Source organism: Oncorhynchus masou, chromosome 17 (genome assembly GCF_036934945.1).
Source record: "Oncorhynchus masou masou isolate Uvic2021 chromosome 17, UVic_Omas_1.1, whole genome shotgun sequence".
NCBI classification, from domain to species: Eukaryota; Metazoa; Chordata; class Actinopteri; order Salmoniformes; family Salmonidae; genus Oncorhynchus; species Oncorhynchus masou.
This window is the reverse complement of record NC_088228.1, coordinates 721,340-734,313: the sequence shown is the minus strand read 5'-3', so window position 1 is coordinate 734,313 and position 12,974 is coordinate 721,340. Positions and strand designations below refer to the sequence as shown.

General features: G+C 47.4%; 1 protein-coding gene across 1 annotated transcript; it reads right to left on the bottom strand.

Annotated features, from left to right (window-relative positions):
- Positions 1 to 2,470: 2,470 nt before the first annotated feature.
- LOC135558069 (uncharacterized) lies at positions 2,471 to 3,433 on the bottom strand. The gene has a single exon (XM_064991821.1). The coding sequence runs from the start codon at positions 3,431 to 3,433 to the stop codon at positions 2,471 to 2,473; it is 963 nt and encodes a 320-aa protein (XP_064847893.1).
- Between the last annotated feature and the right edge of the window lie 9,541 nt (positions 3,434 to 12,974).

The window sequence follows — 12,974 nt, the reverse complement described above, 5'->3', positions numbered from 1 at the left end:
ACAGAGACAGAGGGGTGTGGTTTATGACATACAGAGACAGAGGGGCGTGGTTTATGACATACAGAGACAGAGGGGTGTGGTTTATGAGAGTCAGACAGAGGGGTGTGGTTTATGACATACAGAGACAGAGGGGTGTGGTTTATGACATACAGAGACAGAGGGGCATGGTTTATGACATACAGAGACAGAGGGGCGTGGTTTATGACATACAGAGACAGAGGGGTGTGGTTTATGACATACAGAGACAGAGGGGCTTGTTTTATGACATACAGAGACAGAGGGGCGTGGTTTATGACATACAGAGACAGAGGGGTGTGGTTTATGACATACAGAGACAGAGGGGCGTGGTTTATGACATACAGAGACAGAGGGGTGTGGTTTATGACAGAGTCAGACAGAGGGGCGTGGTTTATGACATACAGAGACAGAGGGGTGTGGTTTATGATGCTTTCTCTGGAGAGACAGGTTCAGTCTCTTGGGAATTGAAGGAAAATTATGAAACAGAGAGAAGACAGATACATCCTTTTACTTGTTTTTTTGTAATTTTTGTATTTTTGGGGGAAGCCTGGTTTCCTTTGGCTTCCATGAATACACGACACTTAGAGCATTTAAAACCAAGGACACACTTCAAAAAGACGATAAAAAGTTAAACTAGCTGCCGACTATTTGCGCTTGATAGATACAGATATAATATAACATGATCTCAGTCTGACAGATCTCTCATGTTGGACTCTCAGATCTCTCATGTTGGACTCTCAGTCTGACAGATCTCTCATGTTGGACTCTCAGTCTGACAGATCTCTCATGTTGGACTCTCAGTCTGACAGATCTCTCATGTTGGACTCTCAGATCTCTCATGTTGGACTCTCAGTCTGACAGATCTCTCTTGTTGGACTCTCAGATCTCTCATGTTGGACTCTCAGTCTGACAGATCTCGCTTGTTGGACTCTCAGATCTCTCTTGTTGGACTCTCAGTCTGACAGATCTCTCTTGTTGGACTCTCAGATCTCTCATGTTGGACTCTCAGTCTGACAGATCTCTCATGTTGGACTCTCAGATCTGTCACGTTGGACTCTCAGATCTCTCATGTTGGACTCTCAGATCTCTCATGTTGGACTCTCAGTCTGACAGATCTCTCATGTTGGACTCTCAGTCTGACAGATCTCTCATGTTGGACTCTCAGTCTGACAGATCTCGCTTGTTGGACTCTCAGATCTCTCACGTTGGACTCTCAGATCTCTCACGTTGGACTCTCAGTCTAACAGATCTCTCATGTCCATTGGTCTGCTAATAAGTGATGACCTAATGGTTTTCCTTTCAATCTGGCCCTGATGAGAAGAGAGAAAACTGATGTGGGAGGTTTTCTTCTGCACTGTTTAACCAGTAGACGTGGAGGATGGAGTGTTGCCTTGTTAATGTCCAAAAGCATAATTCCAGTCACATGCTCCTTTTCCATTTCCCCTGAAAACCAGATGCATCCCTGCACTGTTCTCTGTATACTACAGACATAGAGACCCTGTATACTGTTGCTTGTCTGTGGAATAATGTTCATTGAATTCATCCACAACATGAATGGGCAGATAGAGTCCTTTGAAGATGGATATCAATGGTGCATGTCTGTCCAACTACCAAAGCCTCTGTTTGATGTGGCAGTATCTGGTCTGAAATAAACACAACTACCAAAGCCTCTGTTTGATGTGGCAGTATCTGGTCTGAAATAAACACAGTGTTTCAGAGATCACATTTCCATACAGTTGGTTGGTTCTCCTCAGTCTCCTGCTTTCTCTTTCTACATACCTCTGTCTCTCTCTACACCCCTCCCTGAGAGGGGAAGGGTTGTCCCTGGTTGGCTCCTAAAATACCCTCTGTTGTGTTGTAACGATGACTACGTGACGATGAGACAACCAAGTGAGTTTCCTCTCAACTTCCTGGGAACCTCTCACCTGTAGTCCCCCCCCCCACCCCCCCACCCTCCCGGGTCTCACCTCAACTCACAACGTTGACCTGAGGGAGAACATTCACAGAACCTCCTGTGAGTCTACATCACATGTCCATTAGGAGGAGAGCCATGACTCAGTGACTCTAATGTTGTATACAACAACACAGTTAAAAGTCACACAATGTAGGATACAACCGTATTACAATTGTAGCAGGCCAGTCCTTCTCCTGGATGTACACTGGGTGTTCAGGCTTCTGCTCTAGCCCAGCCTAAACCACATGAGAGACAGCAGGAAAGACATGTTTTAATGAAAACATCAGTTGATCAATGTCTTATGACAACAAACATTTGTGTCTTAATAAATAATTTCCAGTCCAGAATATTATTATTATTATGTGTGAAGTCCAGATGTAGTCATTTAAAGGACACTGCAGGGTTCTGTGTCCGGGAGGGGAAAGGACAGAACAGGGTTCAGTTGAGGTGGGGTGGTATGAGGTGGGTTGGTGTGAGGTGGGGTGGTTTGAGGTGGGTTCAGTTGAGGTGGGGTGGTGTGAGGTGGGGTGGTGTGAGGTGGGTTGGTTTGATGTGGTTTGGTATGAGGTGGGGTGGTTTGAGGTGGTTTGGTTTGATGTGGTTTGGTATGAGGTGGGGTGGTTTGAGGTGGTTTGGTATGATGTGGGTTGGTTTGAGGTGGTTTGGTTTGAGGTGAGTTGGTTTGAGGTGGGTTGGTTTGAGGTGAGTTGGTTTGATGTGAGTTGGTTTGAGGTGAGTTGGTTTGAGGTGGTTTGGTTTGAGGTGAGTTGGTTTGAGGTGAGTTGGTTTGAGGTGGTTTGGTTTGAGGTGGGTTGGTTTGAGGTGGGGTGGTTTGAGGTGGGTTGGTTTGAGGTGGGGTGGTTTGAGGTGGGTTGGTTTGAGGTGAGTTGGTTTGAGGTGGGGTGGTTTGAGGTGGGGTGGTTTGAGGTGGGGTGGTTTGAGGTGGGTTGGTTTGAGGTGAGTTGGTTTGAGGTGGTTTGGTTTGATGTGGTTTGGTATGAGGTGGGGTGGTTTGAGGTGGTTTGGTATGATGTGGGTTGGTTTGATGTGGTTTGGTTTGAGGTGAGTTGGTTTGAGGTGGGTTGGTTTGAGGTGAGTTGGTTTGATGTGAGTTGGTTTGAGGTGAGTTGGTTTGAGGTGGTTTGGTTTGAGGTGAGTTGGTTTGAGGTGAGTTGGTTTGATGTGGTTTGGTTTGAGGTGAGTTGGTTTGAGGTGGGTTGGTTTGAGGTGAGTTGGTTTGATGTGAGTTGGTTTGAGGTGAGTTGGTTTGAGGTGGTTTGGTTTGAGGTGAGTTGGTTTGAGGTGAGTTGGTTTGAGGTGAGTTGGTTTGAGGTGGGTTGGTTTGAAGTGAGTTGGTTTGAGGTGGGTTGGTTTGAGGTGGGTTGGTTTGAGGTGGGGTGGTTTGAGGTGAGTTGGTTTGGCGCAGGAAGCGGCGCAGGTCCTAATCCAGGCACTTGTCATCTCCCGTCTGGATTACTGCAACTCGCTGTTGGCTGGGCTCCCTGCCTGTGCCATTAAACCCCTACAACTCATCCAGAACGCCGCAGCCCGTCTGGTGTTCAACCTTCCCAAGTTCTCTCACGTCACCCCGCTCCTCCGCTCTCTCCACTGGCTTCCAGTTGAAGCTCGCATCCGCTACAAGACCATGGTGCTTGCCTACGGAGCTGTGAGGGGAACGGCACCGCAGTACCTCCAGGCTCTGATCAGGCCCTACACCCAAACAAGGGCACTGCGCTCATCCACCTCTGGCCTGCTCGCCTCCCTACCACGGAGGAAGTACAGTTCCCGCTCAGCCCAGTCAAAACTGTTCGCTGCTCTGGCCCCCAATGGTGGAACAAACTCCCTCACGACGCCAGGACAGCGGAGTCAATCACCACCTTCCGGAGACACCTGAAACCCCACCTCTTCAAGGAATACCTAGGATAGGATAAAGTAATCCTTCTCACCCCCCCTTAAATGATTTAGATGCACTATTGTAAAGTGGCTGTTCCACTGATGTCAGAAGGTGAATTCACCAATTTGTAAGTCGCTCTGGATAAGAGCGTCTGCTAAATGACTTAAATGTAAATGTAAATCTAGGTGGGGTGGTTTGAGGTGGTTTGGTATGATGTGGGTTGGTTTGAGGTGGTTTGGTTTGAGGTGAGTTGGTTTGAGGTGGGTTGGTTTGAGGTGGGTTGGTTTGAGGTGAGTTGGTTTGAGGTGAGTTGGTATGATGTGAGTTGGTTTGATGTGGGTTGTTTTGAGGTGGGCTGGTTTGAAGTGAGTTGGTTTGAGGTGGGTTGGTTTGAGGTGGGGTGGTTTGAGGTGGTTTGGTATGATGTGGGTTGATTTGAGTTGGTTTGGTTTGAGGTGAGTTGGTTCAAGTGAGCTGGTTCAAGGTGAGTTGGTTCGAGTTGGGTTGGTTTGAGGTGGGTTAGTTTGAGGTGGTTTGGTTTAAGGTGGTTTGGTTTGAGGTGGTTTGGTTTGAGGTGAGTTGGTTTGAGGTGAGTTGGTTTCAGGTGGTTTGGTTTTAGGTGGTTTGATTTGAGGTGGGTTGTTTTGAGGTGGGCTGGTTTGAAGTGGGGTGGTTTGAAGTGAGTTGGTTTGAGGTGGGTTGGTATGAGGTGGGGTGGTTTGAGGTGGTTTGGTATGATGTGGGTTGGTTTGAGTTGGTTTGGTTTGAGGTGAGTTGGTTTGAGGTGGGTTGGATTGAGGTGAGTTGGTTCAAGTGAGCTGGTTCAAGGTGAGTTGGTTCAAGTTGGGTTGGTTTGAGGTGGGTTAGTTTGAGGTGGTTTGGTTTAAGGTGGTTTGGTTTGATGTGGCATGGTTTGAAGTGTGTGTGTGTCTAGGAGATGGTATCAGTGTCAATGTATAGTTTGAAGGTTAGTCACACGGAGTGAAACTAGCTGAAGAAAACCATTCTTAAACCTGTAATGGTGAAGATATCCCTAACCCTTTAAACCTGGAATGGTGAAGATATCCCTAACCCTTTAAACCTGGAATGGTGAAGATATCCCTAACCCTATAAACCTGTAATGGTGAAGATATCCCTAACCCTTTAAACCTGTAGTGGTGAAGATATCCCTAACCCTATAAACCTGTAATGGTGAAGATATCCCTAACCCTATAAACCTGTAATGGTGAAGATATCCCTAACCCTTTAAACCTGTAATGGTGAAGATATCCCTAACCCTTTAAACCTGTAATGGTGAAGATATCCCTAACCCTTTAAACCTGTAGTGGTGAAGATATCCCTAACCCTTTAAACCTGTAATGGTGAAGATATCCCTAACCCTTTAAACCTGTAATGGTGAAGATATCCCTAACCCTTTAAACCTGTAATGGTGAAGATATCCCTAACCCTGTAAACCTGTAATGGTGAAGATATCCCTAACCCTTTAAACCTGTAATGGTGAAGATATCCCTAACCCTTTAAACCTGTAATGGTGAAGATATCCCTAACCCTTTAAACCTGTAATGGTGAAGATATCCCTAACCCTTTAAACCTGTAGTGGTGAAGATATCCCTAACCCTTTAAACCTGTAATGGTGAAGATATCCCTAACCCTTTAAACCTGTAATGGTGAAGATATCCCTAACCCTTTAAACCTGTAATGGTGAAGATATCCCTAACCCTTTAAACCTGTAGTGGTGAAGATATCCCTAACCCTTTAAACCTGTAGTGGTGAAGATATCCCTAACCCTTTAAACCTGTAATGGTGAAGATATCCCTAACCCTTTAAACCTGTAATGGTGAAGATATCCCTAACCCTTTAAACCTGTAATGGTGAAGATATCCCTAACCCTATAAACCTGTTGTCGTGTCTTTGGCTATGCCGGATTAAGTGTTAAGACATGCTATTCTATAAAATCCTTTCTCTGTAATTAATATTACCTGATTGAGCTAATCATGTAAATGTAATTAACTAGAACGTCGGGGCACCACAAAATAATATTTATAGAGCTGTTATCTTCCGATTCAACTCTTAACCTCTAGCGTCGAGCAATCCCGTATCCGGGAGCGTAATCATAGCCTCAAGCTCATTAGCATAACGCAACGTTAACTATTCATGAAAATCGCAAATGAAATGAAATAAATATATTGGCTCACAAGCTTAGCCTTTTGTTAACAACACTGTCATCTCAGATTTTCAAAATATGCTTTTCAACCATAGCTACACAAGCATTTGTGTAAGAGTATTGATAGCTAGCATAGTATTAAGCCTACCATTCAGCAGGCAACATTTTCACAAAAACAAGAAAATCATTCAAATAAAATCATTTACCTTTGAAGAACTTCGGATGTTTTCAATGAGGAGACTCTCAGTTAGATAGCAAATGTTCAGTTTTTCCAAAAAGATTATTTGTGTAGGAGAAATCACTCCGTTTTGTTCATCACGTTTGGCTAAGAAAACCCCCCGAAAATTCAGTCATTACAACGCCAAAATTTTTTCCAAATTAACTCCATAATATCGACAGAAACATGGCAAACGTTGTTTAGAATCAATCCTCAAGGTGTTTTTCACATATCTATTCAATGATAAATAATTTGTGGCAGTTGCCTTTCTCCTCTGAACCTAATGGAAAAGTGGACGCAGCTGGAGATTGCGCAATAATTTCGACGGAGGACCCCAAGTGGACACCTGGTAAATGTAGTCTCTTATGGTCAATCTTCCAATGATATGCCTACAAATACGTCACAATGCTGCAGACACCTTGGGGAAATCGACAGAAAGTGTAGGCTCATTCCTGGCGCATTCACAGCCATATAAGGAGACATTGGAACACAGCGCATTCAAAATCTGGGGCAGTTCCTGTATGAAATTCCATCTTGGTTTCGCCTGTAGCATTAGTTCTGGGGCACTCACAGGCAGTATCTTTGCAGTTTTGGAAACGTCAGAGTGTTTTCTTTCCAAAGCTGTCAATTATATGCATAGTCGAGCATCTTTTCGTGACAAAATATCTTGTTTAAAACGGGAACGTTATTTAATCCAAAAATGAAAAGAGCGCCCCCTATATCGAAGAAGTTAAAGACCTAGTAATATTTTACATCAATAGCAGTCAATATTAATCGTCACCTTATTTCAGTCTTATCTGAAAGTTGTAAATATTCACGAACCCTGGCTAACAAGTTGAATCAGCAATACAAAATTGGGTTTAATCATTTATTTAGTTAATATCTAACTAATAACACAGAATTACATATACACAGAATGAATCATACCTTGATTACAAATTATATCATAAAGGAAAACATCCCTAGCAGACGGAACAGATATGACAGCTTGTTACACAAAAGAAAAGGGTCTGGGTTTGAGTGAAAGAGCGGGAAGACTGAGGAACAAAGGGCGAAGCTGTGCTATCGTAAATACAGTATCTTATGCATTCTAAATTACCGCCCATTTGGAAAAGGAAAATGCAATAAATATTTACTCTCAGCTGCGCTTCGGTAGGTTGGTGGTAGATGGAAGGCCGTGTTGCCCAACAGAGTCCTTTGTCCTTTGAAGAATACGTTGTAGTAACGTCGTTGTGTGGTAGATGGGATACTCTGTCTGTTCTTCCCTAGCCCACGTTTGCAGCTGCTGTTGCTAACTCAACGGCTAGGAGGTATCACTTCTGTAGTGAATAAGAGTTCAAAGTTCATATCATTCGCAACCAAGCAACACGCTGAGGTTGGCTTAGTTCTGTAGTTGACATGTTAGTCCTTTTAACGTATGGACCGTGGTCCTCACATCCTCAGAACAGGAGGTTACATTTTCGTCAAGGCTTTATAAAGGGGAGCAAGAAGGGTGTGTTTGAAAAGTTGTATTACCCATGTCTCTTCACAGGGGCGGGCCACTGATTGAGCAGATCCCTAACCTTATGAAAACCCAAATCTCTCATTTGGAAGCTAAAATTACATTTCATCTTTTCACCAATAATTTTATATTCAAACATTTATATTGAACAACAATTCCATGTGAATCTGATAACTACAATGTGCAGACTTTCCACTGTAGAGTTTATGTCATTGATGAGAATTGTCACGGTTCTCTTTCCCCACCTGTTCTCTCTTCCCCCTCTGATTAGGTCTCTATTTCTCTCTCTGTTCCTGCTACTTTCAGTGTCTGATTCTTGTTTGTGTTTTTTGATGCCAGAAGCAAGCTGTCGTCTCGTTTGCTTCCACCTTGTCCTGTCCTGTCAGGTCTGCATGGCAGGTGCATCCTGCATTATACTACGTTCTTTTTGTTCCATTGACTACGTTGGAAGAGGATTTATGCCATTCCTGTTTTTCATTAAAGAACTCTGTTTTCTGTTAAAACCGCTTTTGGGTCTTCACTCAAGTTCATAACAGAAGAATCAGACCAAGAATGGACCCAGCGGCTCCGGACCCTTTTCACTCCGCCGTCGAGATCCAGGGAGGCGATGCTAGGCAGACACGAGGAGGAATTGTCTGCTGCTCAACATGCCGTTGAGACCCTGGCCGTCAAGTCTCCGACCTCACAAGACAGGTTCACCAACTCCACCTCGATCCACCGCCCACTTCCAGGTTTTCCAGTCTCCGGGCCAGGATCAACAACCCGCGTGTTACTCTGGGAGCCCACTGAGTGCCAGCTCATTCCTCACTCAGTGTGATGTGGTGTTCTCTCTCCAGCCCAACACTTACTCCAGGAGCGCAGCCCGCATCGCCTACGTCATTTCTCTCCTTACCGGACGGGCGCGTGAGTGGGGCACGGCAGTCTGGGAGGCGAGGGCTGAGTGTATTAACCAGTATCAGGACTTTAAGGAGGAGATGATACGGGTTTTTGACCGTTCTGTTTTTGGCGAGGAGGCTTCCAGGGCCCTGTCTTCCCTATGTCAGGGGAATAGATCCAACGGATTATTCTATTGAGTTTCGCACTCTCGCTGCCTCTAGTGACTGGAACGAGCCGGCTTTGCCGCTCGTTTTTCTGGAGGGTCTCCACGTCGAGGTTAAGGATGAGATCCTCTCCCGGGAGGTTCCTTCCAGTCTGGACTCCTTAATAGCTCTCGCTATTCGCATAGAGCGACGGTTTGATCTTCGTCGCCAGAGCTCGTGGAAAGGAGCTCGCGTTCTCCGTTGCTCCCCTCTCCACATCACTGCCACCTGCCGCATCACTGCCACCCTCCTCCGCCGGCTCGGATGCTGAGCCTATGCAGCTGGGGGTATCCGCATCTCGGCCAAGGAGAGGGAACGGAGAATCACCAATCGCCTCTGTCTCTACTGCGGCTCCGCTGGTCATTTTGTCACCTCATGTCCAGTAAAAGCCAGAGCTCATCAGTAAGAGGAGGGCTACTGGTGAGCGCAACTACTCAGGCCTCTCCTTCTGGATCACGCACTACCTTTCCGGTCCATCTCCGCTGGCCCGGTTCATCTGCTTCCTGCAGTGCCTTGATAGACTCTGGGGCGGAGGGCTGTTTTATGGGCGAGACCTGGGCTCGGGAACATGACATTCCTCTCAGACAGTTAGGGGAGCCCAGGGCCTTGTTCGCTTTAGATGGTAGTTCTCTCCCCAAGATTCAGCGTGAGACGCTGCCTTTAACCCTCACTGTCTCTGGTAATCATAGCGAAACCATTTCTTTTTTAATTTTTCGTTCACCTTTTACACCTGTTGTTTTGGGTCATCCCTGGCTAGTGCGCCATAACCCTTCTATTAATTGGTCTAGTAATACTATCCTATCCTGGAATGTTTCTTGTCATGTAACCTGTTTAATGTCTGCTATCCCTCCTGTTTCCTCTGTCTCTTCTTCACAGGAGGAGCCTGGCGATTTGACAGGGGTGCCGGAGGAGTATCACGATCTGCGCACGGTGTTCAGTCGTTCCAAGGCCACTTCTCTCCCTCCACACCGGTCGTATGACTGTAGTATTGATCTCCTTCCGGGAACTACTCCCCCGGGAGTAGATTATACTCTCTGTCGGCTCCCGAACGTAAGGCTCTCGAGGATTATTTGTCGGTTTCGCTCGGCGCCGGTACCATAGTCTCCTCCTCCTCCCCCGCCGGGCGCGGGTTTTTTGTTCAGAAGAAGGACGGGTCCCTGCGCCCATGCGTGGATTATCGAGGGCTGAATGACATAACAGTTAAGAATCGTTATCCGCTTCCTCTTATGTCTTCAGCCTTCGAGATCCTGCAGGGAGCCAGGTTTTTCACCAAATTGGACCTTCGTAACGCCTACCATCTCGTGCGCATCAGGGAGGGGACGAGTGGAAGACGGCGTTTAACACTCCGTTAGGGCACTTTGAATACCGGGTTCTTCCTTTCGGCCTCGTTAACGCTCCAGCTGTCTTTCAGGCACTAGTTAACGACGTCCTGAGAGACATGCTGAACATTTTTGTTTTCGTTTACATGGACGATATCCTGATTTTTTCACCGTCTCTCTCGATTCATGTTCAGCACGTGCGGCAGCGTCCTCCAGCGCCTTTTGGAGAACTGTCTTTATGTGAAGGCTGAGAAGTGCACTTTTCATGCCGCCTCTGTCCCTTTTCTCGGTTCCGTTATTTCCGCTGAGGGCATTAAGATGGATCCCGCTAAGGTCCAGGCTGTCATTGATTGGCCCGTTCCTAAGTCACGCGTCGAGCTGCAGCGCTTTCTGGGCTTCGCTAATTTCTATCGTCGTTTCATCCGTAATTTCGGTCAGGTGGCAGCTCCTCTCACAGCCCTTACTTCTGTTAAGACGTGCTTTAAGTGGTCCGTTTCCGCCCAGGGAGCTTTTGATCTTCTTAAGAATCGTTTTACATCCGCACCTATTCTTGTTACACCTGACATCTCTAGACAGTTTGTTGTTGAGGTTGACGCGTCAGAGGTGGGCGTGGGAGCCATTCTTTCTCAGCGCTCTCTCTCTGACGGCAAGGTCCATCCTTGCGCGTTTTTCTCTCATCGCTTATCGCCGTCAGAACGTAACTATGATGTTGGTAATCGCGAACTGCTCGCCATCCGCTTAGCCCTAGGCGAATGGCGACAGTGGTTGGAGAGGCGACCGTTCCTTTTGTCGTTTGGACTGACCATAGGAACCTTGAGTACATCCGTTCAGCCAAAGCGACTTAATGCGCGTCAGGCTCGTTGGGCTCTGTTTTTCGCTCGTTTCGAGTTTGTTATTTCTTATCGTCCGGGCTCAAAAAACACCAAGCCTGATGCTTTATCTCGTCTCTTCAGTTCTTCTGAGGTCTCCACCGACCCCGATGGGATTCTCCCTGAGGGGCGTGTTGTCGGAGTTGACTGTCTGGGGAATTGAGAGGCAGGTAAAGCAAGCACTCGCTCACACTCCGTCGCCGCGAGCTTGTCCTAGGAACCTTCTGTTCGTTCCCGTTCCTACTCGTCCGGCCGTTCTTCAGTGGGCCCACTCTGCCAAGTTAGCCGGCCACCCCGGCGTTCGGAGTACGCTCGCTTCCATTCGCCAGCGTTTCTGGTGGCCCACTCGGGAACGTGACGCGCGTCGATTTGTCGCCGCTTGTTCGGTCTGCGCGCAGACTAAATCTAGGAACTCTCCTCCTGCCGGCCGTCTCAGACCGCTTCCCATTCCCTCTCGACCGTGGTCTCACATCGCTTTAGATTTTATCACCGGACTGCCTTCATCAGCGGGAAGACAGTTATTCTTACGGTTGTCGATAGATTCTCTAAGGCGGCTCATTTCATTCCTCTCGATAAGCTCCCTTCTGCTAAGGAGACGGCTCAGATCATTATCGAGAATGTTTTCCGAATTCATGGCCTTCCGTCTGACGTCGTTTCCGACAGAGGCCCGCAGTTCACGTCTCAATTTTGGAGGGAGTTTTGCCGTTTGATTGGGGCTTCCGTCAGTCTCTCGTCCGGCTTTCATCCCCAGTCTAACGGTCAAGCCGAACGGGCCAATCAGACTGTTGGTCGCATTTTACGCAGTCTTTCTTTTCGTAACCCTGCGTCTTGGTCAGAACAGCTCCCCTGGGCAGAGTCGCCCACAACTCGCTTCCCTCGTCTGCTACCGGTCTATCCCCTTTTCAGTGTAGCCTCGGGTACCAGCCTCCGCTGTTCTCATCTCAGCTCGCCGAGTCCTGCGTCCCCTCCGCTCAGGCTTTTGTCCAGCGTTGCGAGCGCACCTGGAAGGGGTCAGGTCGGCACTTTGCCGTAATAGGGCGCAGACTGTGAGGGCCGCTAATAAGCGTAGGACCAAGAGTCCTAGATATTGTTGCGGTCAGAGAGTATGGCTCTCCACTCAGAACCTTCCCCTTAAGACAGCTTCTCGCAAGTTGGCCCCGCGGTTCATTGGTCCGTTCCGTATTTCCCAGGTCATTAATCCTGTCGCAGTGCGACTTCTTCTCCACGCTATCTTCGTCGCGTTCACCCGGTCTTCCATGTCTCCTGTGTTAAGCCCGTTCTTCGCGCCCCCGCTCGTCCCTCCCCCCATCCTTGTCGAGGCGCACCCATCTACAGGGTTCGTAAGATTTTGGACATGCGCCCTCGGGGCCGTGGTCATCAGTACCTAGTGGATTGGGAGGAGTACGGTCCTGAGGAGAGGAGTTGGGTTCCCTCTCGGGACGTGCTGGACCGTTCGCTGATCGATGATTTCCTCCGTTGCCGCCAGGTTTCCTCCTCGAGTGCGCCAGGAGGCGCTCGGTGAGTGGGGGGGTACTGTCATGTCTTGTTATGTCTGTTCCTGTCCTTTCTCTTCATCTCTCTCTCTCTGCTGGTCTTTTTAGGTTACCTTCTCTGTCTCTCATTCCTCAGCTGTTCTACATTTCCCCTAACTAGCTCATTCTCTCTTTCCCCACCTGTTCTCTCTTCCCCCTCTGATTAGGTCTCTATTTCTTTCTCTGTTCCTGCTACTTTCAGTGTCTGATTCTTGTTTGTGTTTTTTGATGCCAGAAGCAAGCTGTCGTCTCGTTTGCTTCCACCTTGTCCTGTCCTGTCGGAGTCTGCCTGGCAGGTGCATCCTGCATTATACTAACGTTCTTTTTGTTCCATTGACTACGTTGGAAGAGGATTTATGCCATTCCTGTTTTTCATTAAAGAACTCTGTTTTCTGTTAAAACCGCTTTTGGGTCTTCACTCAAGTTC